Source organism: Bufo bufo, chromosome 7 (genome assembly GCF_905171765.1).
Source record: "Bufo bufo chromosome 7, aBufBuf1.1, whole genome shotgun sequence".
Lineage (NCBI taxonomy): Eukaryota > Metazoa > Chordata > Amphibia > Anura > Bufonidae > Bufo > Bufo bufo.
Window position 1 is genome coordinate 25,771,045 of NC_053395.1, and position 27,031 is coordinate 25,798,075.

The 27,031-nt window shown below is 44.4% G+C and overlaps 1 protein-coding gene across 4 annotated transcripts; it reads right to left on the reverse strand.

The window, feature by feature from the left end:
* Nucleotides 1–9,845: 9,845 nt before the first annotated feature.
* On the reverse strand, nt 9,846–25,181 carry ZDHHC4 (zinc finger DHHC-type palmitoyltransferase 4). 4 transcript variants are annotated; one of them, XM_040440864.1, is made up of 8 exons: nt 25,070–25,148; nt 24,332–24,339; nt 23,829–23,958; nt 20,966–21,027; nt 18,861–19,039; nt 18,551–18,676; nt 16,865–17,109; nt 9,846–12,399 (listed from the first exon to the last, which is right to left on the reverse strand). In XM_040440864.1, exons 1-8 carry the CDS (start codon nt 25,079–25,081, stop codon nt 12,163–12,165), a joined length of 999 nt encoding a protein of 332 aa, XP_040296798.1. In that variant the 5' UTR covers nt 25,082–25,148; the 3' UTR covers nt 9,846–12,162. The 4 variants fall into 4 exon arrangements, with proteins under 4 accessions (XP_040296798.1, XP_040296801.1, XP_040296800.1 ...); XM_040440867.1 differs by having other exon boundaries at nt 9,846–12,430; XM_040440866.1 differs by lacking the exon at nt 24,332–24,339 and having other exon boundaries at nt 25,067–25,181.
* Between the last annotated feature and the right edge of the window lie 1,850 nt (nt 25,182–27,031).

The window sequence follows — 27,031 nt, forward strand, 5'->3', positions numbered from 1 at the left end:
GGGAAGTAATGCTCAAGGCTTTTCCTCTTAAGCTACTGATACATAAAGTGACTGTGACCTGGAGATCACTGGTTCTGTCTGAGGTAGGAGGAGGTTGTAAGCTCAGAATAATGCCTGTGCCTTTTGAGCTTTGCACTTGTATGCTCAGTCACAACCCAGCGTCGGATGTGTCGGTGTCTTCTAAAGTCTGTATTTCTGTGGGTAGCTGCATCCCAAATCCTTCTCACATTGAGAAAGCTGCAGCTCTCCACTCACCAATGGAAACTTAATGACTATGCCATGCATGGGGTGTCGTATGTTACTGCACAGCAACCACCAGAGGAATGTTCTTAGAAAGTAAAGCCTTCACCGCTCGAGCTTTTAGCCTGTTCTAGGCACTAGGGAAGTATGGTTACCATCACATGCAGTCCTGCTATATAACTGACCTGTGCCACCAAACAATAAGCTGTATCCTCAGTTCTCCAGCATGCATACATCAGCAAATATCTGAGAGCAGTTATTACCGTCTGATGGAACTGTGCCTGCAGCAACGGGAGGAGCGTTTTAAGGAATTGACTGTAATTTTAAAGTCCAGCTATTGCCTAAAATTCAGTACGATGTCTGCTGATTGACTATTAGCACCTGAGATTGCGCGCAAGCTAAACATTCCTTGAAAGGGCATTTAAATGGGTTGTCGAAAAGCAAAGAATCAAGTCTTCACCTGAAGGACCTTCTTCTATGGTGTTTAAATACTGGCTAATTAGGAGGTTCCTTCTAGCACGGGAGGTATCGGCAGTTATGGCGCCACCTGTGGTTTTCTGCAGTTGTCATGTTGAGTAATCGCTGATGAGAGTCACCTCTGCTGAGTGCAGCACGTAGGGGTATGTTCATACAGTGACGCTTGAAATCCACACATTTACTAGCCATTTTGGATGTGTACTTTGACATGCATTTCTGCTGCCTGTTGACTAAGAAAATTGGGCACGTAAATCTGCGTGAAAGAGAAATTTCACGCAGTATGGATTTCAAATTGCCGCCTTGAAAGTATTTCCCATTGAAAACAAGAGACCATTGTTTGTGGCCATATTTCGGTGTGGAATACACTCATATATTCTGCTCTAAAATACGTGTGAAAATATGCTGTGTGAACATGCCCTTAAAGGGGTTTTCCGAGACTTAAATACTGATGACCTATCCTCTGAATATTTATAGAGGCGTAGTGTTGGCTCATCTATTCTATGCTTATTGTAGGGTGCCCCCAATCTGTAGAAAACAAAAATGTAGTATAGTAGTGGGTTGGGCACACCTCACTTGGAAAAAATCTATATATGATAACGTAACTATATATTAAAATTAATTTTATTACAGCAGTATTATATAAATATAGAAACAATATGTATCTCTATTTAAAACATCATTATATATATATATATATATATATACACATACACAAAAAACACTCCGCATATAAAAAAACATGCAGAAAATTCTAAGACGACATTCAATGAGCTTTAACATATATCTGTTCCATATATTTTATATTGGTATACGAGGGGTGAACAAGCAGCGTATTCATGTATTCTTAGATGTGATGGGTTATTTCTCACATCCCTCTCACAACAATATATTGAACTGTCACAGTCCAAAATTAGCTATATATTGTTGTGAGAGGGATGTGAGAAATAACCCATCACATCTAAGAATACGGTACATGAATACGCTGCTTGTTCACCCCTCGTATACCAATATAAAATATATGGAACAGATGTATGTTAAAGCTCATTGAATGTCGTCTTAGAATTTTCTGCATGTTTTTTTATATATATTGTATGATGTTTTAAATAGAGATACATATTGTTTCTATATTTATATAATACTGCTGTAATAAATAATTTTAATATATAGTTACGTTATCTTATATATAGATTTTTCCGAGTGAGGTTTGCCCAACCCACTACTATACTATCCTCTGAATAGGTCATGCTTGGTGTTGGTACGATACCTGGGACCCCCGCCGATCAGCTCTTCAAAAAGGCAGCGGTGCTCGCAGTAGTGTCGAGGCCTTCTCATAGCTTTCTCTAGGCCAGTGACGACACATTCATCGGTGACACGGCCTAGGAGAAGCACAGCTCCATTGAAGTGAATGGGGCTGAGCTGGGATACCAAACACGGCCACTATACAATGTACGACGCTGCGCTTGGCAAGCACGGAGAAGGCGGCGGAGGTCACAGGAGCACCTGTGCCTTCTCAAACAGCTGATCGGCGGGGGTTCTCTGTGTCTTCTCCCCACCAATCAGATACTGATGAACTATCTAAAGGGAAACCCTTTTAGAAGACATGTTAGAACATCTTATCCTCTTTCCACAAAATGGAGGATAAGTGGCTGATCTGTGGGGATCTGACCGCTGGGGCCCATGTTCTCCCTGATATGCATGCATTCAGCTGTATGGGGCTGTCAGAGATGGCTAACTGTCCAATAGAATATAGGTGACCGAGTACAAGCACTTGGCCATCTCTGAGAGCCCCATACAGCTGAATGGAGCAGCAGCAGCATGCATATCAGGGGGAATACGGGCCATAAACAGGATAATCCATCAATATAAAAGGACTGGAAGCCCCCTTTAAGGGGAACCTGTCACCGGGATTTCGCGTATAGAGCTGAGGACATGGGTTGCTAGATGGCCGCTAGCACATCCGCAATACCCAGTCCCCATAGCTCTGTGTGCTTTTATTTATTTATTTGATACATATGCAAATTAACCTGAGATGAGTCCAGCACCGCCCCGCATCCTCAGAATCTCCTCCTTGCTCCCCGACCTCAGAAAGCCAGAGCGCCGTAATCTTGTGATGCGCAAGCGCAGTGTTCCTTCCCTATGCTTGGCATCAGTCTCGGAGAAGGAACTGCGCATGCGCTAGCTCGCACACCGCGAGATTATGGCGCTCTGGCTTTCTGACGTCGGGGAGCAAGTCAGAGATTCTGAGGATGCGGGGCGGTGCTGGACTCATCTCAGGTTAATTTGCATATGTATCAAATCGTTTTTTTTTTTACACAATAAAAGCACACAGAGCTATGGGGCCTGGGTATTGCGGATGTACTAGCGGCCATCTAGCAACCCATGTCCCCAGCTCTATACACAAAATCCTGGTGACAGGTTCCCTTAAGTGGAGAAGACCTGATGATTGTAGGAATGGAGCAACTATTTGGTGCTAATAGACTGGTTTCTGAAGTTCAATCGGCTTGTGCTATTTATTCCAAAGATGAGGAATTTTTCTTTCCTTTTTATGGTTTTCTAGGATATAATCAGTAATAGTAGATGAATGTGTGGTGACCATATTGGATAATACATCGTTATTATCCATAAAAAGCTGTTCCGCCCAACGTCCGTTCCAGCGGCTATCCCCTTTTAGTTCAGTCAAGTTCTTTTGTCTGTTCCCCAATATCTTTAAGAGGATGTACAGCACCGACGACTAATAGACCACAAAATGAGCGTAGAGCAGTTGTTGTCACTGTTCAGGACGTGATTGGTGAGAGGGCTGCTCATGTATACTGGGGAACAGTTCCCAAACTGGCTGGTCTGCAACATACTGCTGTACGGATCCGGATGGGGCTGCTCTGTAAAGATCTGCATCGGATCGTACGTCTTCTCTGCTGTAACTTGGGCTCCCCATTTTGGTTAGCAGTGATATTCCACAGGGTTTCATTTTTAAGGTTGCTTACATGCCTATGCAATGCTTAAAGAACATGTTTTTATACTCCCCTCCCCCTCTACATGAACTTTGGGACCCAGCCTATAATGGGCGATTTCCACATCATGGAGGAAATGTGAAGAGCACACGTCACTACTGGCTCTGTATTAGTAGTGTTATTAATAAACCTTATTTTATAAAACATCCATGGCGGACTTTTACTTATAACGTGTCTTTACTTTTGGATAAGTGTAGAGATTTTAACAATTTCCGCAGCTTGGTGATGGGGGTCTGTTCACACATGACAGGTTTTTTTTGCAGGAAGCTCTGCAGCGGTCTCATATCTGAATGTGGCTGCAGAAATGTATGTGCGGGCTGCTGAAGCAGCCATATTCAGATGGATGGAATGGAGTTCTGAAAAAATAAAAAAAATCTGACCCGTGAATATACATTTATACCTACCGATCAGTGGCTGGTGCTCTGCGTCTGAGGCAAATTAGTCCCACTGAATGGGGTTAAATCTGCGGTCGTATCTGCAGCATACGTATACCCGACAGGTGACCACAGACAGAGCTGTCATCTAAACTGTCCTCTGGTCATAGGCCCCACTTCTCTCAGTGACGTACGTCCAGCTCAGCCAATGGTGCTTGTCCTAATGATGGAACCAGCAGAAGTGCAATGGTGGAACAGGTGGGAGAGTTTGTGATAACCTTACATTAGGTAGCTGTCTACTGTTATGCCCTTGAATTAGAACAGATTTGCTCAGTCCAATGCGCTATGTTACTTAAGGTCAGCAGCAGAGATCAGGGGGGTGCCAGATATTGGGAATAAATAGGATCCAATCTGTCAGGTCTCACACAAGGGTTAGTTTAAGGCCTTATTCAGACTGCATTTTACCCTCTGTTATGCTGCAGGTCTAATGACCCAAACTCGCATTATCACAGGGATCTATGACTATATAGGTTTGGGTCATTACATGCGCCGCTGTAATACGGTTACTAAACTGTGGCTGCATCATAGCCAGATAACTGAGGGGTTTCCAGCAGCAGAAGTCTAAGCAGTACCATAGGAGTCTCTATACTGCCTGTTTGTTCTGGAGAGCAGAGACCTGTCTATGACATTAGAACCACTGAAGAGGTAGGGGATTGTTTTACAGTGTATTCTAAGGTACGGGAAGCAACAGGGCTTAACAAAGGCTAAGTGAATAAAAAGTTTACTAAACAGTGAGATGTATACATACAGAATAAAAAAAAATCACAACCTGCAATCCATGGGCAAGCTCCTCACCAGCCGGCACCCAACATGGTAGAGTACAAAGAAGTAGTCGGACGTCTTCCTTGAAACTTAACCCCTTCCCGACACATGACTTATTAGTACGTCATGGCGGCAAGTGACTTCCCGCATTGGACATACTATTACATCATGGTGATCGGGCGGGCACCTAAGCAGTGCATGCCCAATCACTGATAGATGGGCCCCTGCTGTATCTGCCGGAATCGCTATAAAAGCAGATGCCGGCGGATTAACCCCTTCTATGCCACGGTCAGCGCTGACCGCGGGTGAGGGAGCCCATCGGGTCCCTGCGTTGCTGTGGTGGGGACCCGATGGGTGACAAGGCAGTCCGATGCCGTGCACGACATCGGGACCTGCCTTCTACGGGGGCCGAGGACATCCAGCCCCAGGTCTGGTCTCCTAGACAACCTGTTAGTGTATTACTCTGTGTAATACACTAACAGGCAATGCATTACAATACAGATGTAATGCATTGCAGAGGGGATCAGACCCCTAAAAGTTGAAGTCCCCAGAGTGGGACAGAAATGGCTTTAAAAAAAAAAGTGTTTTTAATTAAAAATAATAATAATTAAGTTTCAAGTAAGAAAACAACAACGCCCCTTTCCCCAGACTTTATAAGAAAAAAAAACACAAATTGGGTATCGCTACATCCGTAACAACCAGCTCTATAAATATCACATGATCCACCTTGTCTGATAAACACTGTAAAAAGCTATTTTTGTCACCTTACATCACAAAAAGTGCCACACCAAGCGATCAAAAAGGCGTATGTCTACCCCATACCCCAAAATGGTACCAATAAAACAGTCACCTCATTCCTCAAAACATGAGACCCTACCTAAGACAATTGGTCAAAAAATAAAACTATAGCTCTGACTATGGAGACACAAACATTTTTTGGTTTCAAAAATCCTATTATTGTGTAAAACTTAAAAAAAGAAAAAGTATACATATTAGGTATTCCTGCGTCCGTAACAACCAGCTCTATAAAAAATATCACATGACCTAACCCCTCAGGTGAACGCTGTAAAAATAAATAAAATTGTGCCAAAACAACCAATGTTTTGCTCACCTTGCCCCATAAAAAGTAATATTGAATGATCAAAAAAAAAAAAATCATATCATATGTACCCAAAAATGGTACCAATAAAAACGTCAACTCTTCCTGCAAAAACGAGCCTCTGCACAAGACGATCGGTGGAAAAAAAATAATATGGCGTTCAGAAAATGGAGACACAAGACATATTTGATATCATTGCGTCCGTAACAACCTGCTCTATAAAAATAGCACATGATCTTAACCTGTCATGAATGTTGTGAAAAACAAAAACTGTGCCAAAACAGCCATTTTTTTTTTTTGGTTACCTTTCCTCACAAAAAACGTAATATAGAGCAACTAAAAATCATATGTACCCATAAAACTGTCACCTTATCCCGTAGTTTCCAAAATGGAGTCACTTTTGGGAGTTTCTACTGTAAGGGTGCATCAGGGGGGCTTCAAATGGGACATGGTGTCTAAAAACCAGTCCAGCAAAATTTGCCTTCCAAAAACCATATGGCGTTCCTTTTCTTTTGCGCCATGCCGTGTGCCTTTACATCAGTTTACAACCACATATGGGGTGTTTCTGTAAACCTCAGAATCGGGGTAATAAATATTGAGTTTTGTTTGGCTGTTAACCCTCGATGTGTTAAAGAAAAAAAAATGGATTAAAAAGGAAAATTTGCCTAAAAAGTGAAATTTTAGAAATTTCTTCTCCATTTTCCTTTACCTCTTGTGAAACACCTAAAGGGTTAACAAAGTTTGTAAAATCCGTTTTAAATAACTTGAGGGGTGTGGTTTCTAAGCCCCACAAAGTTACTTCATTCAGACCTGAACTAGTCCTTAAAAAGTGGGTTTTTGAAATTTTCTTAAAGGGTTTCTTTAAGGGTATGCGTCGATGACCTCATCGCATACACCTGGAAGAGAAGACGCCGGCGTCTTCTCTTCCGGGTGTATGCGATGACGTCATCGACGCAGGCGCATTGAGGATGGAGCGGTCGAGCAGAGCGGCCGCCTCTCAGTGCGCCTGCGCCGATTGAAGCCAGGTACGGCGCAGGCGCGAGATTTCAAATTCTAACAGCGCCAGCAGAGAAGGATTCCCTTCCCTGGCCCTGTCAATCAGCATGCCGAGGGGGCGTCATTACCATCGGAGGATGCGGCTGCTACCAGCAAGTAGCCGCCCTACTTGCTGGTAGCAAGGTAATTAGCATATTTTAAAAATCGTTTTTTAGCAAAATCTACTGAACCAAAATTATTAATTTGATTATGTATCATGAGATCGCACTATAGGGATTATTATTAAAGAAAAAAAAAAAAAAACGGTTAAATGGGGTGACAGAAACCCTTTAAACATTTTACGTATTGCTTCTAAGTTCTAAGCCTTCTAACGTCTTTAAAAAAAATATATAAAATTACATTTACAAAATGATTCCAACTAGGGGTGGGCGATATGGCCTAAAATCTATATTGCGATATAATTTTAAGCATGTGCGATATGCGATATATATTGCGATATATTGTTTTCTATATTTGGGGGGGCGTGTTTAAACTTTTTTTTACTTTTTATTTAATAACTATTAGTCTCCTTAAGGGCTAGAACGTAGAACCCTTGTCATATTCACCCTAACAGAGCTCTATTAGGGTGAATAGGACTTTACACTCTCCCTGCTGCCCTATGCTTTGTGCACACAGCAGCAGGGAGCTGATCCCCCTCCCCTAAACGGTGCCATCCACAGATCCCCCCTCCCCTAAACGGTGCCATCCCCAGATCCTCCCCTAAACGGTGCCATCCCCAGATCCCCCCCCTCCCCTAAACGGTGCCATCCCGAGATCCCCCTCCTCCCCTAAACGGTGCCATCCCGAGATCCCCCTCCTCCCCTAAACGGTGCCATCCCGAGATCCCCCCCTCCCCTAAACGGTGCCATCCACAGATCCCCCTCCCCTAAACGGTGCCATCCCCAGATCCTCCCCTAAACGGTGCCATCCCCAGATCCCCCCCCCTCCCCTAAACGGTGCCATCCCCAGATCCCCCCCCCCTCCCCTAAACGGTGCCATCCCCAGATCCCCCCCCTCCCCCAAACGGTGCCATCCCGAGATCCCCCCCCTCCCCTAAACGGTGCCATCCCGAGATCCCCCCCCTCCCCTAAACGGTGCCATCCACAGATCTCCACCTCCCCTAAACGGTGCCATCCACAGATCCCCCCCCCTCCCCTAAACGGTGCCATCCACAGATCCCCCCCTCCCCTAAACGGTGCCATCCACAGATCCCCTCCCTCCCCTAAACGGTGCCATCCACAGACACCCCCCCTCCCCTAAACGGTGCCATCCACAGATCCCCCCCCTCCCCTAAACGGTGCCATCCACAGATCCCCCCCCCCCTCCCCTAAACGGTACCATCCACCGATCCCCCCCCTCCCCTAAACGGTGCCATCCACAGATCCCCCCCCCCCTCCCCTAAACGGTGCCATCCACAGATCCCCCCCCCCCCCCCCCTCCCCTAAACGGTGCCATCCACAGATCCCACAAATCAAATTGGCTTCTCAGGAGATATATATGTTAAAGGCATCTCATTCAGTAGTACTGCCTATATATGCCTTTAACATATATATCTCCTGAGAAGCCAATTTGATTCTAAAGGGTTAATTTAATTCATCCTGTAATCTAAACTCTGTGTCATCTGTCCCTTCTCTTATCTCTCTGCTCCTTATCACTGCTGCAACAAGAGCCGACAGCCTCAGTGTAACCTGCTCTACAGTCTGACTCTCGGCTCTTCTAACTCAATGAATCGAATGAGTCACTGACTGAGTTGGATCTTTAGATTCTTGTGACTCATTCGATTCATTTAGACTCCCTGACCCTGCACTACTCCGAGGACTCGAGTCAGAGCTGCAGTGTGCTGTGCTGGCCTCGCCCCCTCAGCTCTGGTCGGTGATTGGTTGGTGGGCGGGGAGGGGCTGGCAGAAGCAGCTCTTCCACTCTAAGATCATATTACTGACTCCTCCCCAGTCCCTCCCTCAGGCTCCTGCTGCCAGCGTGAGGTGGTGAGCTGAGCGTCTCTGTCTGCAGTGTCTGTCTGCTGGGACTGAGAGCCGATTCAAACGGATCGGATCATTCAAGTGAATCGACTCCTCCGGTTCACTGAACTGAATCGATTCAAATGAACGATTCGTTCATGAACCGGACATCACTAGTTACCGGAGCTAAGACCTAGTAAGGTATACAGTAAAGAGATCACCAATTAATAAAGTTAAAGTTACTGATTAGTTTTTAAATGCTCTACTGTCAGCGGCGTGGCCCTGTATGTTCTAACCCCCAGGCAAGCGTCCCTGTCACCATGGGAACGCCTGGGGGTTAGAATATACCATCGGATTTGGAGTTTTCACGGCGCTCACTGAGATCGTGAAAACTCAATGATTTACTGTCAGTCCCTCCCCTCCTCCTCTTTTGTCATTGGTGGTCAGCGGCAGCCATGCACAGTGGGGAGGGAGGGACTCTCTCCTTCTCCACTGTGCCGGCTCAGGATCATATCGCGGTCCGGCGATATGCTCAAAATCCATATCGTGGCACAAATTTATATCGCATATCGCCTATATCGTCTATATCGCCCACCCCTAATTCCAACCTAAAAGTAGACATATGGGGAATGTTAAGTAATAAATATTTTATCCGGTATCCCTTTCTGTTTTAAAAGCAGAGAAATAGAAATTTTGAAAGTTGCGAATTCTTCTAAATTTTTGGTAAACTTGGGATTTTTTTCATAAATAAAAGGAGAAATATATTGACTCAAATTTATGACTGTCATGAAGTACAATGTGTCACGAGAAAACAGTCTCAGAATGGCTTGGATAAGTAAAAGCGTTCCAAAGTTATTACCACATAAAGTGACATATCAGATTTGCAAAAAAATTGCCTGGGCAGGAGGGTGAAAACTGGCCCGTGGTAGAAGGGGTTAAATCTCCATTACATGTAACTATCCTCTATACCAGGGCTGGCCAACCTGTGGCCCTCCAGCTGTTGTAAATCTACAACTCCCACCATGCCCTGCTGTAGGCAGTCTGGGCATGCTGGGAGTTGTAGTTTTGCAACAGCTGGAGAGCCACAGGTTGGTCACCCCTGCTCTATACCTAGGCCAGTCACCCTCTTCTAAAAGGTTTCCCCTGTGCTGTCCTGCGTTGAGCACTAAGGAACGCGGCCTTTCACGTAGACACGGAACAATAGCGCTTGTATCTGTTAACTAACGAGTTCACTACATTAACCATTCCAGGGCTCTGTTCTGCTTCACATACCAAATCAATTACAATGACTTATTTTACTAAATAATAAAATAAAAAAACATTTTCCATATGTAAAAGGTTACTGGTGTCGTGGATTAATAGATTTCAGTTTTTCCTTGTGTCAGTTTGATGGATGCATACTATAGATCACTTCCAAGACTAGATCACTTGGCTGGAGGTCTGTTCTTCAGGCAAATAATAAAATAAAAAAATTCTGATGCCTATTTCCACTGCTAGGGGGACAACTCTACACTGTTACTATTTAGAACAATTGAAGCCATACACAGACTGCCCTCTTGTGGCTGCTGAAATTATTACAAGACTCTGTAACAGTGTAATACTGCCATATCCGGTAAATTAGGAAACGCCGCAAACCATGCTTCTGCTTTCTTCCAGTTAGTAGGTTCCCATTATTCTCTGAGGATTGGGCGCCTACAAAAACTGCTTCTATTTAAAGGGGGTTTCCAGGCTCCTTAAAGTGAGGATCTATCCCCAGAATCGGTCATTAGAGGAAATGTCACCCAAAATTGTATCTGACAGTTACAACCAGATAACATTTTTTTTTTTTCTAATTGGTTTCCATTTTCTGATTGCAGATTTATTTATTCTATTTCCTGAACATGATTCTGGGGGCGGCCATCTTTCCTGAGCTGTTCATAACAGCATTTAGAAAGCATTAGGAAAATTGCATAACGGCAGCCCCAGGGGCCATGGACCGGAGGGGAACTCAGTGACGTCTATGGTAGAGTTTTTTTTTTTTTTTTTTAGGCATGCTCTGTGACCTGTGTCAGAGGTCATTGTACAGGGAGGGAATCGATAAGCTGTAATATCGCCTATTGTGAATAGTGGATTCTGTCTTATCTGTACACAGGGGTGATATCTAGGCTTTAGTGAATCGGGTTTGGACTACTCTATCCAAAAGAAGATTCATTTGAAAACTTTGTTTGCAATAGGCGCTCCGTACCGCAATAAAATGTATTGGCTCCACGGAGGCCTTGTTCTTCTCACCACAAGTAATGCGAGATTTGCTTAGTCTTGTGACGTCACACTACAGTTTGGTTCTGCGCATAAATTACGGTTTCAAAATCCAAAACCGAACTGAGGCCCAAACCCCATTTATGAGCAGAGCCGAACTGTAACGTCACAGGCACGAGACTAAGCAAGTCTCACGGTGGCGAGAAGAACAAGGCCTCAGCAGAGCCAATACATTTTAATGCTGTAAGGAGCGCATTTTCTATAAACAAATCAAGTTCACTCAAGCCTAGTGATATCATTACAGATAAGCAGATAACTGCAGTAAAGTGATCTGTATAGACCAAGAAGTGGCGCCTATCATTAGGATTAGTGGCCGTTGGCAAAACTGCAGGATTTTATGGTTTTTGTTTAAATATAGTCATGGAAAATTTAAAATCATCAAAAATTCTTTAAAACTATTTTAAACGAAAAAACCTGATTTAAACAATAGGTAATTTTCTGACTCCACATTGCCTTTAATATTCCATTGGTGAAGGTCTGACACATGGCACCCTTTGGCCCGGGGACTAGCACGGTCAATGGGACAGGAAGCACAGCGCCGTTCAAAGTGTAGTGGCCGCGCTGGGTTACTGGGGCATCTCCCATTAAGATCACTCAGAGGTGAGGTGCAGTAACCCAGAACGGCCACTACACTTTGAACGGCGCTGTGCTTCCTGTCCCATGGCCAAAGGGTGCAGGGTGTCAGACCTTCACCTTTTGGCTATTCATGGTATAAAGAACCTGGAAACCACCTTTTTAAAGTTGTTGCTAGATTAAGATTCAGGTGATAAATCCGTTCCACCTGGCTCATCTTCGTCATGGGAGACAGGTGGGTCAACCTCTTCTTGCAGTCCGTGGTGCGCAAACCAGAACCCTCATCTCTCCTTCTTGTAGAGGGTGTAAGGTTGGAATATTTCTTTCAGGTTACCCACAATCCCCCTTGAGAACCCTTTAGGAGAGCGCGGGATCCTCCTTGCTTTATACCACTCATTGGTGGTCCGGTTAGTGATGGATAGATACCAGAGGAAGCAGGTGTACCCTCCTAAGAACAGGATCAGGAGGAGCAGGAATCCCAGCGTGAAGACAATCCTTGGAAAAGTCAGGAACAAGTGCTGGGGAAGTAAAATAAAGATGTCGGTGAGGCTGAAGAGAAAGCGGAGGCCTCATTCACACAAGCAGCTTTCAGGTCTGTATTTGAAAGGTCAAAATCTATTGCTCTGGAGGAGGCAGCAATACATAGAAAGCCTACTGATTTCAATGGGAATGGTGTAATGCTTTATCCGCCCTGTGGTGGCGCTGGAATTAAACACTTCCTGACAGGTTCCCCAACAGATAACAGCTGGTCTCTGGGGGCCTCAGCAGCAGCTAAGCTTTGATATGGTCGTCATGGGACGATAAGTATCTTTCAGATCATCTACCCCTAGTTTGGGGGTGGAGGGAGGGGAAGTGGGATAGGGACATCTGAGGCTCTAAAGCTAGCTTCCTGTATCTCCGGGGTTTACACCTTATAGGGAAGCATACAATTCTATATTTATTACACGGTTATTGCAGGGATGCAGGTCTGATCGAGATGCTGGAATAGTCTGGGAGAGCAACCGGCTGGAATATGGAACTGTGGATCTACGGGTTTATTGGTCAATTGTTTTATCGCAGTATCGGCTGGCGTTGCCCGCGGTCGCTGGGTATTGTTTTCACCTCACTGCTTTAATCCCCGTGTTATTAGGGGTATGAGTTTGTGTTGGAACGTTTTACTTGTCAGTTTAGGGGAACCGCACCGAAACCAATAAACTCATCTCTTTAGGACCAGATGGTCTGATAAAGTAGCCCTCTGCATACCACTATGGGGGTTAATGTGATCGCGTGGAATGTAAGGGGTCTTGGTGACGCCTATGAAAGATATGCAATATTCAACTCACTGACACAATTTCAACCGGCCTTTTTTTGTCTTTCGGAGACTCACTTGACCAAGGAGTCCATGGATAGGCCAGGCACACCACCGAGTGTACTCCAGTCACGCCATGGGGGTCAGTGTGTTAATACACAGGCAGATTCCGTTCAGTTGCTCTGATTCCAATATAGATCAGTATGGCAGACAGGTCTGCTTGAAATGTACAATATTCCAGGTGACGGTGCTAATAGTAGCGACATATGTTCCCCCGCCGTACTCGGGTGAAGTGTTTAAACATGTATTGACATTTTTGGAGGCGTCACCAAACACTCCCGCGCTTATAATGGGAGACTTTAATATGGTGTTAGATCATAATTTGGATAGACATAGGGAAATCCCCACCTCCGGAAATCCATCCCCAACAAATATGGCCAAGATCCTCATAGAGTCCAACCTGAGCGACGTGTGGCGAATACGCAATCCTGATACTAAACAATTGTCATGTTACTCGAGCTCCCATAACTCGCTTTCCCGCATTGACGTAGCGTTAGGAAATCAGCAGATGTTGGGAGTTTGTGTAACGGGCGGAATACTTGCCTAGAAGCATCTCTGATCATTCCCCCATTATGGTGGAACTACGCCTGGATCCTACCACTATTGGAACCAAGGGTCAGTGGAGACTTAACCCTTTCTGGATTACTCTGCTGCAGGACGATGCGGGAATGATGACGGAGATGCAGGAATTCATGTCGTTTAATACTGGATCGCCCTCCGGCTGTAGTCTGGGATGCCTTTAAAGCCTTCGTCAGGGGAGGCATACATCAAACGTATCCAACAATAGAGAATTTTTACAGGAATTGCGATCTAGGGTTATAAATACTGAAAATGCATACGTGGAAACTCCCACAGGGGTGAACAGGGCCAGGTGGACCGAAACGCAACGGACGTATAGGGACCACCAACTTGAAGTTGAGAATCGTGAGCGATTTCTCTGGAAACAAAAATATTTTGAAGAGGGCGACAGTGCGGGACACATGTTGGCCACGATTATTAAAGCCCAGCAGGGTCCTTCCTATGTGGCATGCATCCAGGATAGTGCGGGTAGTCTGGTATCAGATAGTCAAAGTATTCTGGGAGTATTCAGCAAACAGCTGTATACCACCAGACTACAGCGTACCGGAGACGAGATCAAAACGTTTCTAGAACCCCTGCGTTTACCGGTTTTAACGGCGGAGCAAAGGGATAGTCTGGAGGCACCTTTTGAGTCTGGAAGAAGCGGTAAAAGGGCTTCCTAACGAGAAGGCACCCGGGGCGGATGGGATTCCTGGGGAATTCTTGAAAAAAAATATGGAGATTTTATTTTGCCACAGCTCCTCATGGTGTTCGAACAGGCGGAATTACACGGCGCCTTACCAAAATCTATGGGTGAAGCCATTATAATTGTACTGCCCAAACCAGGTAAAGATCCCTTGGATCCGGTCTCATATAGGCCCATATCGCTTTTGTGTACAGATGTCAAGCTGCCGGCTAAAGTTTTGGCCAACAGATTGTCTACTGTTATCCTCAGCTTGATTCATGGCGACCAAACGGGTTTCATGCCTGGTAAGTCAACAGCTATTAACATTAGACGGCTGCAGCTTAACCTGCAGATGTCTAGAGACACGATCGGACATAGGGCGGTCCTCTCACTCAATGCGGAGAAGGCTTTCGACAGCATCGAGTGGAGGTTTCTATGGGAGGTAATGGAGGCTATGGGTTTTGGGCCTAGATATATGAAGTGGGTCCAACTCCTGTACACTCAACCGAGGGCAAGAGTGCGTACTAATGGGTTACTGTCAGAACCGTTCGCCATGGAAAGGGGCACACGTCACGGCTGCCCGCGGTAACCGCTGCTCTTTGCGTTGGCCACTGAACCTTTGACCCAAATGGTGCGTAGAGACCCCCAGGTGACAGGTCTTCGGTGCGGGAATATAGAGGAAGAAAATCGCACTATCGTGAGGGAAGGACGGTGCTTTTAATTCAGTGGGTACTTTAGTCTCACACTTAATGGGGGGTAAGCCACCAAGTTATATTATGGAGCTGAGCTCAGATACCCGAGTATTCTTTAATTCCGTAAAGTTTGGCAAAAATTTAAAGATATCACAAATATCTCCGGTTGCAATGCGCTCACCTCGCTATGGAATCATAATGGTTTACCTGCGCTTAAAAAATGATTAGGCTTCGGGACGTGGAGGGATAAAGGAGTGATGTGGTTATCGCAAATTCTATACCAATGGCACCCTTAAGAGCTTCGATCGTCTCAAGGAGGCGTTTAATATTGAGAACTCCGGTTTCTATCAATATCTCCCACTGCGACAGGCGCTGGCGGTGCAGGGGAAGGTCACTGACATCACTATAAAAGCTTCTCTCCTAGCGGAACAGATCAGAAGGGGAGGGAATACTAAAGGGGTCATCTCCACTTTTTATAAAGCGTTGCTCTCATTGTATCAGGACCGCTTCCCTCTAAAAGTTAAGGATGCATGGGGTGCAGATGGGGGACCCTTAACTGACCAGGTTATCACTCTGCGAACCTCAGAGATGATCACAGCTCTATTTGGTCCATAGAGTATATAGGACAGCCATGTTTCTTCAGAAGGTGGGACTGCGAGACACTTCTCAATGCCCTAAATGTGGTACTCATGACGCACATATGATACCTATGCTCTGGGAGTGTACGGCTCTGGGCCCCTTGTGGCGGGATGTCTTAGACATCATCCTTGAAGTATATAATATCAGACTCCAGGCTAGTCCTTTACTTTGCATCCTGGGCCTCCTACAAGACGGAGCAGTGGAGGGAGTAGCTACTGGTAGATTACTATATAATGCCAGAAAACGGATTGCAAGGTATTGGATCAGTACTGAAGTGCCTACAAGGTGGAGGTTATTGCCCGTATGAACGCGCTAATAGAGATGGAGAGAGGGATATATACCAAGAGAAATGCTTTTAAGAAATTTTAATCTATTTGGGGGCAGTGGGTATCAGCGCCAGGGCTACCGTCTGGGCGCCTTTTGCTTATGAGTGAGAGAAGTAACATTCTAAGATGAGGAGTTCAGAGGAAAGGGGGGTAAAGCATAACATGGTCACCAAAGAGGACAAACCCTGGTATTGTTATAACCACGGGTACAGTGAGATAAGGGAATGGTAAAGGTATAATTACTGCATTAGGTTAGGTGCGGTTCAGGGAGGGGGTTAAGGTTCGTTTACATTTGTATGTAAATGTACAATTATCTTGTATTTCTTCTCAATAGGTGTATTATCTGATACCCAAACCGGGTGTGTATACCTCTGATTTATTAAGGCATATATTTGTACCATTTATGTATATGTACTGTATATGAAAATAATAATAATATAAAAGATTTGATTTAAAAAAAAAAAAAAAAAAACTTTGATATGGTCATTAAACAGCTTAGAAGATGGTTCAGGAGAGGCAAGAGAGGGATTGATGGATTTCACAGTGAGCGGCGTTCTGCAGCCTGCTATGTAATAAAATGCATGCAGGCTGCAGAAGCCATATTATCCAAGATGTTCTACTAGAAACCCGTTTCAAAATCATTTTTAACCCCAGATACACACAATGATATACAACTGGTGAAAGGTGGTAATAGCCTTTAACCTCTCTGCTATTTTGACCATGTCTCATACCTACCTGTATAACGTAAGCTAAGCTCGCAATCTCTTCGTGTACCTCGCTGTCCACGTAGGCTGCAGTCATTATATGGGAGAGCAGCACCACCTGCAGGAGGAAGGCTGTCATCACAGCAGCTAAGGAGATGGCTGTGAGAGTCAAGCTCAGCAGGTATAGTAAGAAGTATCTGATATTCAGGGCTCCAATGCAGTTATTCACCCAAACACAGTGATGGTCAAACCGCTGGATACAGCCGCCACAGACACCTGCAAGGAAAAGCGCACGGAGATGGTGACACACCTGTAGCCTCAAGCTTTTGTCTACAGTCTGCATATGATGGATCAAAGAGCTAATTCTAATGCGCCTAAAGAAAGCTAGGGTGCTTGTACTTTACCTATATAAGTATTTTTTCAGCCAAATTCACGAGTGGATCCTAAATAAAAGGGAAATGTTCTGCCTCTTGGAACCCCCAACCCTGCGGGATAGAGCGGAGGACAGCTAACGAAGGGCAGTTCTCACTCCAGCGTACCCCAACAGTCTACGAGCTTATTTCAATGACCACATGTAATTCTACATCTCACCAATAGTGGCTGCAGAGCTGATCACCAGGGGGACTGGACTGGTGGTGATCAGCTGATTAATGCCATCCGCATTTTTTTTCATGGACCCATTGATTTCAATGGGTCTTGGACCACATTTTGCAGCCCAGAATACGCCATGATCTATAATTTGCAGAAAGGACATACAGATGTGCGGTTACAGAACATGTACAATTCTGGTCTGCTAAATGCGGTCCACAGACCTACTGAATACAATGGATATGCAAGAAAATGCAGATGGCACACGGACGTCGCCCGTATTTTGCAGACCCACGCTTTATTGACCACAAAATACATATGGTCATCTGCCTGTTGACCAAGACTGGGGCTACACAGTGACATTAGACATAATGATTGTCTATAGTGTCGCAATGCGACATACTGCAACTGTCACCTACAATCTAGACTTGGATTTAGTGTCGCAGTTTGCACACCCTTTTACCTGACTGGCTTAAATGTAAGTCGCATGTGACACACAACTTGGCTGCACCTTGGCTGTGTTTTTTTCTAAAATAGCCGTGAGACAGCAAATCGGAGACAAGTCGCACATATTTTTTTGTCGCATGACATGTTGCAGTGTAGCCCCAGGCCTAAGACCACAGGCACACGGCCGTTGCTCAGCCGCCACAGACGGATCCAGACCCATTCAACTTGAATGGGGACCTTGATCCGTCCGCACCGCAAGAAAAATAAAACAAGTTACATTTTTTTGCAGTGCGGAGGCACTCCGTGAATGGGTCCGCATCCATGATGCAGTGTGCACACGTCCGATGCCCGTATATTGTGCACCCTCTGTTTGCCAGCCACAATTCGGGCACGGCCGAGCAACGCCCGTGTACATGTGGCCTAATGGTTAGGTATTAAAAGGGATTTTCCAGGATTAGAAAAAACATGGACGCTTTCTTCCAAAATTGGCACCACACCTGTCTGTCCACAGGTCGTTTCTTATATTGTAGCTCAGCACATCTACGTCAATGGAGCAGAGCTGCAATACCAGGCGTAACCCATGAACAGCTGAGGCACTGGTTTTGGAAGATTTTTCTTTTAATCTCAAACAACCCCGATATAAATTCCTCAGGTTTGCGATTTGTAAATTCCAACTTCTCACCGCAATGCTTTGATCGTGCCGGTTTCATCAGGTCACAAGTCGGACACTTATTGCTGCGGTGAAACATAATCTCATCATACTTATAGACCCCAATACAAAGTGACTCATTCTGTGCGGTGACTCTTCCTAGAGAAAAAAAACAACAAAAAAAACCTGAATCTTAAGATCCTAAGAATTTGAATTCCACTTTTCTCCAAGAGAATTAAAGTTTACATGCCGCTTGTTCCAATGTATTCAGTTTAGGTTAATCCCGGGGGTCCAGAGGAGGGCCCCTTTTAAAGGTATGTGTGTAAGTGACTGCAGCGAGTACCTGGGTCTGTGGTGCAGCACTTGTAGAAGTAGTACAGATTCCCCGTTATGAGAACATACGGCAGGAAAACCAACATCCAGTTCAGCTCCAGCTCTAGACTGTAGTCGAGAACCTCCCAGTTGTACTCCGCAAACACCAGCATATCCAGGATCAGGTGCAGGAACACAAAAGCCCCGCTCCTAAAACCAAAGAAGAAATGAATTACGGATCACAACCTGTCCGTCACATGGCCGCAGGATCTCATGGACTTCACGAGGATGAAATCACAAGAACATCTGAACATGACTGCCAGGCCTCACACACGGGGGTGTATTAAAGGGGGTTGTCCAGAATAATAAAAACCTGGCTGCTTTCTTCCAGAAACAGACCTGTACCTCTCTATGGGGTTGTGGCTTATATTTCAGCTCAGTTGAGGCTGACCTGCAATACCACACGCAACCTGTGGACTGGTGTGGCACAGTTTTTGAAACTAATCAGCCATGGAAACCCCTTTAGGGTACACGCCATGGATTTTCGTGTGACAAATCCGCAGTGTTGTACAGTATCAGCAAAGTGGATAAGGTTTTAAGACATCTCATTCAAGCGCTCCGCAGAAATCCAGCGCAAATTGACCAGTGGTGTGGATTTGATATCTGCAGCATACCGATTTATGCTCCGGACCTCCACCATGAATTTCACCCTTTGCAACGCAGAGGATGAAATCTGCAGCTATTTCTATTTTACAGCTAAAATGTACACATAATTCAGGCACTTTGTGTTGTGGACCTGTGCCAAAATACTCACTCCTCCCCGCCAGACCTGTGGAATCAAGCATGCGTACCTGCTCCTCACCACTCGGTTCTGGCTTTCTCAGCCCACTGCTCCCTTTTCTATGATCCAATCCTCACTCCAGTGCAGATAGGGGTTACGTGTAGTGTTGAGCGAACTTCTGTTTTAAGTTCGGCGTCTAAAGTTCGGCTTCCGGTTAGCGGAGAATCCCGATATGGATTCCGAATTTCATTGTGGTCCGTGGTAGCGGAATCAATAATCGGCCATTATTGATTCCGCTACCACGGACCACAACGGAATTCGGAATCCATATCGGGAGTCTCTGCTAACCGGAAGCCGAACTTAAAACAGAAGTTCGCTCAACACTAGTTACGTGCACTGCTGCAGCCAATGACCGACCGCAGCGGTCAGCGCCAAAATTTTTCATGCAAGGGCTACTGGTGAAGACAGAGGTGGACTATAGGAGCTGGAACCGAGCGTCAGGGAACTGGTAAGTATGCTTGACTCACACAGATCTGGCGGAGAGGGAGGGTCCTTTAAAAACTTACAAAAAACTGCACAACCCCTTTACAGAGGATCTGACAATTGTGCAAAAGTGAACGATTCCTTAAAGGAGTTCTCCAGGAATTAAGAAAATGAAAATACTTAAATATTACTTTATTATAAATATGTTCCCAAATACCTTTCATTACCTGTAGTGGCTTATTTGTCTGGGGAGCAATCATTAGGAGAAATTAAAAATGGCTGCCGTCCTATTAGTTCACACAAAACCTGTCCTAATCACACAGGAGGACAAGTTACTTCACAACGCTGGGGTAAAGAGCTGCCTCATCCTCCTCTCTGCTCGTCCAGGATTATGATCCTGAATACAGCTGATAAAATTAATCTCTGTAGGAAGGGAGGTCATGAGGAAACATGAAGTAGAGAGAGGAGGGTGGGGGTAATGAGCAGCAGCTCTTGTATGCAGTCTCCATTACCACAGTCTGTCCTCTCGGTACTTCATGTCTCCTCAAGAACTCCATTCCTACAGATATTTAGCTAAAGATCTTATCATCTATATTCAGGACCATAATCCCTCACAAGTAGAGCAGAGAGGAGACATGTCCTCCTGTGTGATTAGGATAGGTTTTGTGTGAACTGATGGGACAGCGGCCATTTTATTTCTCCTAATGATTGCTCCCTAGACAAAACGAGCCTTTGAAACTAATGAAAGATATTTGGGAATATATTTATAATAAAGTAATATTTAAGTATTTTTATTTTCTTGAATCCTGGAGAACCCCTTTAAAGTATTACATACAATATAGGTGTGATCTAGGGAGGAATATGTTACTCGCCTGGTGTGGAAGCAGCTGCTGATGCATCTCTGAAGCCATGTCGGGGACACAAGGGAAATGATCTGCAAAATAAACCACTTCAGCCGAATGTATAGAAAGGGAAGAACAGGAAACTCTATTATAATTTAAGGGACACCAACCTCAAACACATACAATAAAAGGTTATAGAAAGATAGAGAATCCTGGAATCCAGGTGATTGTCTACATTGAATGAAAATGTAACAATCACTAAGCTGTGAGATGTAACAGATCTGTACCAGTTTTCAGCTTCTGGATGTCAATAATGAATATATTCCTATACTGACAGTAAGCAGAGATCTTGTCAGTGAAAGAAAACCGAAACTTCTAAGAAAGTTGCAGAACGTTTTAATGCACATTGGTTATAGGTGTTGCGGGTGCAGTGTTGTTACAGAGAACTTGAGGGGATCCAAATCACCAAATACACTGATGTCTCCATCTACCGGCAGGATGTAGATATTGATGTACAGTGGATATAAAAAGTCTACACATCCCTGTTAAAATGTCAGGTTTCTGTGATGTAAAAAAAATGAGACAAAAATAAATCTTTTCAGAACTTTTTCTACCTTTAATGTGACCTATAAACTGTACAACTCAATTGAAAAACAAACTGAAATCTTTTAGGTGGAGGGAAGAAAACTAAAAAAACTTAAATAATAATGTGGTTGCATAAGTGTGCACACCCTCTTCTAACTGGGGATGTGGCTGTGTTCAGAATTAAGCAATCACATTCACAATCCTGTTAACTAGGAGTCAGCATACACCGGCCATCATGTAAAGCGCCTCTGATTAACCCCAAATAAAGTTCCGCTGCTCTAGTTGGTCTTTCCTGAAATTTTCTTAGTCGCCTCCGACAGCAGAAGCCATGGTCCACAGAGAGCTTCCAAAGCTTCAGAGGGGTCTCACTGTTAAAAGGTATCAGTCAGGAGAAGGGTACAAGAGAATTCCCAAGGCATTAGATCTACCATGGAACACAGAGAAGACATCATCAAGTGGAGAAAATATGGCACAACAGTGACATCACCAAGAACTGGACGTCCCTCCAACATTGATGAAAAGACGAGAAGAAAACTGGTCTGGGAGGCGACCAAGAGGCCGACAGCAACATTAAAGGAGCTGCCGGAATATCTGGCCAGTCCTGGCTGTGTGGTACATGTGACAACAATCTCCCGTATTCTTCATATGTCTGGGCTATGGGGTAGAGGGGCAAGACGAAAGCCTTTTCTTACCAAGAAAAACATCCAAGCCAGGCTACATTTTGCAAAAACACATCTGAAGTCTCCCAAAAACATGTTGGAAAAGGTGTTCTGGTCTGATGAAACCAAGGTTGAACTTTTTGGCTATAATTCCAAAAGATATGTTTGGCGCAAAAACAACACTGCACATCACCAAAAGAACCCCATCCCCACAGTGAAGCATGGCGGTGGCAGCATCATGCCAAGGGGCTGGTTTTTCTTCAGCTGGAACTGGGGCCTTAGTTAAGCTGGAGGGAATTATGGACAGTTCCAAATACCAGTCAATATAGGCACAGAACCTTTAGGCTTCTGCTAGAAAGCTGAACATGAAGAGGAACTTCATCTTTCAGCATGACAACGACCCAAAGCATACATCCAAATCAACCAAGGAATGACTTCACCAGAGGAAGATTAAAGTTTTGGAATGGCCCAGCCACAGCCCAGATCTGAATCCGATTGAAAATCTGTGGGGTGATCTGAAGAGGGCTGTGCCCAGGAGATGCCCTTGCAATCTGACAGATTTGGAGTGTTTTTGCAAAAAAGAGTGGGCAAATCGTGCCAAGTCAAAATGTGCCATGCTGATAGACTCATACCCAAAAAGACTGAGTGATGTCATAAAATCAAAAGGTGCTTCAACAAAGTATTAGTTTAAGGGTGTGCACACTTATGCAACCATATTATTTTATTTTTATATTTTTTCTTCCCTCTACCTAAAAGATTTCAGTTTGTTTTTCAATTGAGTTGTACGGTTTATAGGTCACATTAAAAGGTGGAAAAAGTTCTGAAATTATTTATTTGTCATTTTCTTACATCACAGAAACCTGACATTTAAACAGAGGTGTGAAGACTTTTTATATCCACTGTAGATGGTGATTTGGATACACACAAGGTCTCCAAGACAACTCAGCACCCGAGTAAAATCTGAATGGTACAGGTTGGAATCCATCAGTAGTGCAGCCTCGCGCTTTGGGCCTGTAATGTCAAGTGATTATATCACAGAACAGGAGTTCAGCTGGGCATGCATATTATATTAACGTCAGGTGAAGTTGGTGTGACTGGCCGACCATCTAATGTGTATGCCCCCCCCCCCCCCAACAGCAGATATCGGGGGCGATAAGGATCCGACAGTTGGATTTCAACATGTCTGATCACCGCTGCCAAAAGTGTCTAGCAGCAGCTTATTCCCTCTCCCATTGAGTACACATGCATGCTCGACCGATATAATAAAACAGTTTTTGTGTTCTCAAAGGGGTTGTCTAGCCTAGGAGCCGACAATCCCAATGCGCCTAACGCATGCCCCATTAAAAAACACCTGTGTGCGGTCCTGCCGTGCCCACAATGCCACTAGTTCCCGCAGAGCCAGAAACTAGCTTGGTCCCATGAATGCTTCTGCCCATTACAGGCCTCAGCGGTCACATCTGCTTGAACAGCAGCGTTCACAGGACCAACCCACTGCGGGAATCGTAAGTGGCAAGGAATGGGGCAGCTGCGCAGGCATGGCAGGACCACAGACAGTGTTTACTTTAATATTTTATATTATTTAATAATATATATTTTATATAACAACTCTTGAGCTACTGCCTTATGACCACGTAGAAGGGCCAACTCACCCGCTCTGCTCTCTGGAGGGCGCTGTCCAGACCGCTGCTGGATCTTCCAGACAAGAGGCAGAAGACAGAAACACAAAGAACGAGGAAAAACACATAGAGGCCGAAAAGCCACAGAAAGTCCATGCTGGGTCTAGAATTAAACACAATGTAGGTTAGTGCTGCACTGTACATACTGTAACAGAAACCATACAGACCTGACCAAAAAACCCACCAGACCACCCTGCCCCTACAGCCACGACAACCCCTGTCCATGTCTCCTCTCCCGACATGTCTGCTTTAGTAACTACTTTCATTCTCCATGTAATAACAAGTCTGGATTATATATTCTTCTGACACTGTCATCCCGTTCCTTCATTATTCCTGAAAGAAGTTATAATTATTTTACTAGTAGATTACAGTGAAGCTTCAGGAGGGTGTTACCAGTTCACGGTGTGTCCCCGACACTGGCAGCACTGATTGGATATTATCATTGTACAGGGACACACCTCCAACTGGTAACACCCATCTGGACCTTCACTGTAAAATGCTAGCAATTTATTCATAAGTTCTAAAAGGAATAGTAGAGGAACAGCACAACACAGAGTCATAAGAATAGATGCTCCAGAATTTTTATTACATGAGGGATGCAAGTAGTTACTAAAGCAGACCTGTCAGGAGAGGGGACGGGTCCTCATTTAAGCCAAATGGACCCAACTCAGCCAACACACGCAACTTGTATTGTGATCTATGATGACAGCCGCTTGCAACTCGTGACCTGCAACAATGTTGTATTTCGTGTGACCGGCGTCACAATAAGACACAGTCACGTCGCCTTCTAGATCATGCCTTCCCAACACAATTGCATGGCCACTCTATTTAAGAGACCCATCCAAATCCTGTGGGGATTGGTTCAGCCACATGCCGCTGCTGCAACGCAAGGGCCTGGCCTACTTGCTTATAAAGGTTTTATGAGGTTAGTGCCACTCTTGACCACAGGCTGTGTCTGGTATTGCAGAAGAGCTCTATCCACTTGAAAGGAGCCAAGTTGCAATTCTCCACACAGCCTTATGGACAAGGGTGGCACTGCAGCCATGATTTTGCAAAATCACACAGAGAACCCTGCAAACAGCCCCACATAGCTCAGCTTCCTTGACCCCAGGGACAAATGGCACTGACATGCGGTATTACGGGGGAAGACCAACGAGCCGTGTCATAGGAATATCGCCCATAATAACACACAAATTATTACAAACCCTCACATGTGTCCCTGTCATCACACCACAAGCACAAACGTCTTATTCAGCCAGCGACACACATGAACACAGGGCGCAGACATCTTGGCAAACCCGGAAGAGGAGCCAAGGCGGCGGCTTCAGTTCATACAACAGAACGCCGATACAGGGAGGTTCAGACTTCTAAGCTAAGCGCCGAGCCAGAGCGTCGACAGTCTACTTGAGCGCCGAGGCAGAGGCCCAGCCATTTGTAATCGAGCGCAGAACGACAGGGGTTACTTACCGTACATTGAATGATGCAGGTAGCGGGAATAAATGGCTGTTTATAAACATGGCGAGTGGCGACAGTGGGGTTCTCAAATTTGTACACAATATCAAGTATAAAAAGCATAGATATTAAGTGGAAGGACCTAATTTTTTATGAAATAATCTGTTTATCTACCTGGAAACCATCAACAAGTAGGAGCTGCAATTGATGATAACAACATACCATACAAGATGGCAGACTGTAGTCAGAAGCACAAGCCAGCTATAATACAGGCGTTGGGGTGTACACAGCTGGGTGCCATAGTGCCCTCATGGCTGTAGTGGAGTACTGTCCGCTGCCATCGACACTCGGCGCTTGTGTGCGCGTCCCCGGACACCTGAGTCTCTTATCTGAGAGCGACATCTTCATCTTCTCACGTTACCTTTGCTGCAGACAAAAATACACTTGATAAAAGACGTAGCAGAACAATAACTAGTCTCCTGTCACACAGAGCGCCGAGTATAAGAGCGTCAGATCCGAATCAAGTCTTATCGTACTGGATCACGGATGGGTTTACTTACCATGCTGGCATAGATCTGAATAGTAACAATAGTAAATTCATACTGCCTGACGTCTCCACTAGAGGGAGCTTACTGAGTACTTGTTGTAAACTCCCCTGGTACTGCCTGCAGGCCGCCAGAGTGCTATATTGTAATGGGCCTTTGTGTAAAATATAATTACTGTAATAATAACTACTGCCAGCTATGTACAAGAATATAACTGCTATAATACTGCTCCTATGTACAAGAATATAACTACTATAATACTGCTCCTATGTACAAGAATATAACTACTATAATACTGCCTCCTATGTACAAGAATATAACTACTATAATACTGCTCCTATATACAAGAATATAACTACTATAATACTGCTCCTATGTACAAGAATATAACTGCTATAATACTGCTCCTATATACAAGAATATAACTGCTATAATACTGCTCCTATGTACAAGAATATAACTACTATAATACTGCCTCCTATGTACAAGAATATAACTACTATAATACTGCCTCCTATGTACAGGAATATAACTACTATAATACTGCTCCTATGTACAAGAATATAACTACTATATACCTGTGAATATGAATACATTCAATATGCACTTTAGATATCTAATATGCTGCATACGAACTAGTGTCATGGATGGATTGTTGTTTTTAGTTATTCCTCTTTATCCTTCCCTCCCTCCTATTCCTTGTCCCTATCCCCATATCCTTCCCCTCCCCTTTTTCCTCTATTTCTGCGTCATTATGTTCACCAGTCATACTACAAGACCTTTATATACTGGTAAGATGCATCTGTAACCTTTGCATAATACTTGTATAATGGGATAGGATTATTCTGTCTATATGTGAAAAATGGGAAATTAGTATTGTCCTGTTATTTATATACGGAATTCTGTTTAGGTCCATATCTACAGTCCTTTAAGCTGTTATGTATACTCAAAGCAATGTACGATATCAACCACTTTGTATATGTCACTGCATAATGTTGTAGTATGTATTTTCGATATACTTTTCAATAAAAAGAGAATTTTCAAAGAATATAACTACTATAATACTGCCTCCTATATACAAGAATATAACTACTATAATACTGCTCCTATGTACAAGAATATAGCTAATATAATACTGCCTCCTATGTACAGGAATATAACTACTATAATACTGCTCCT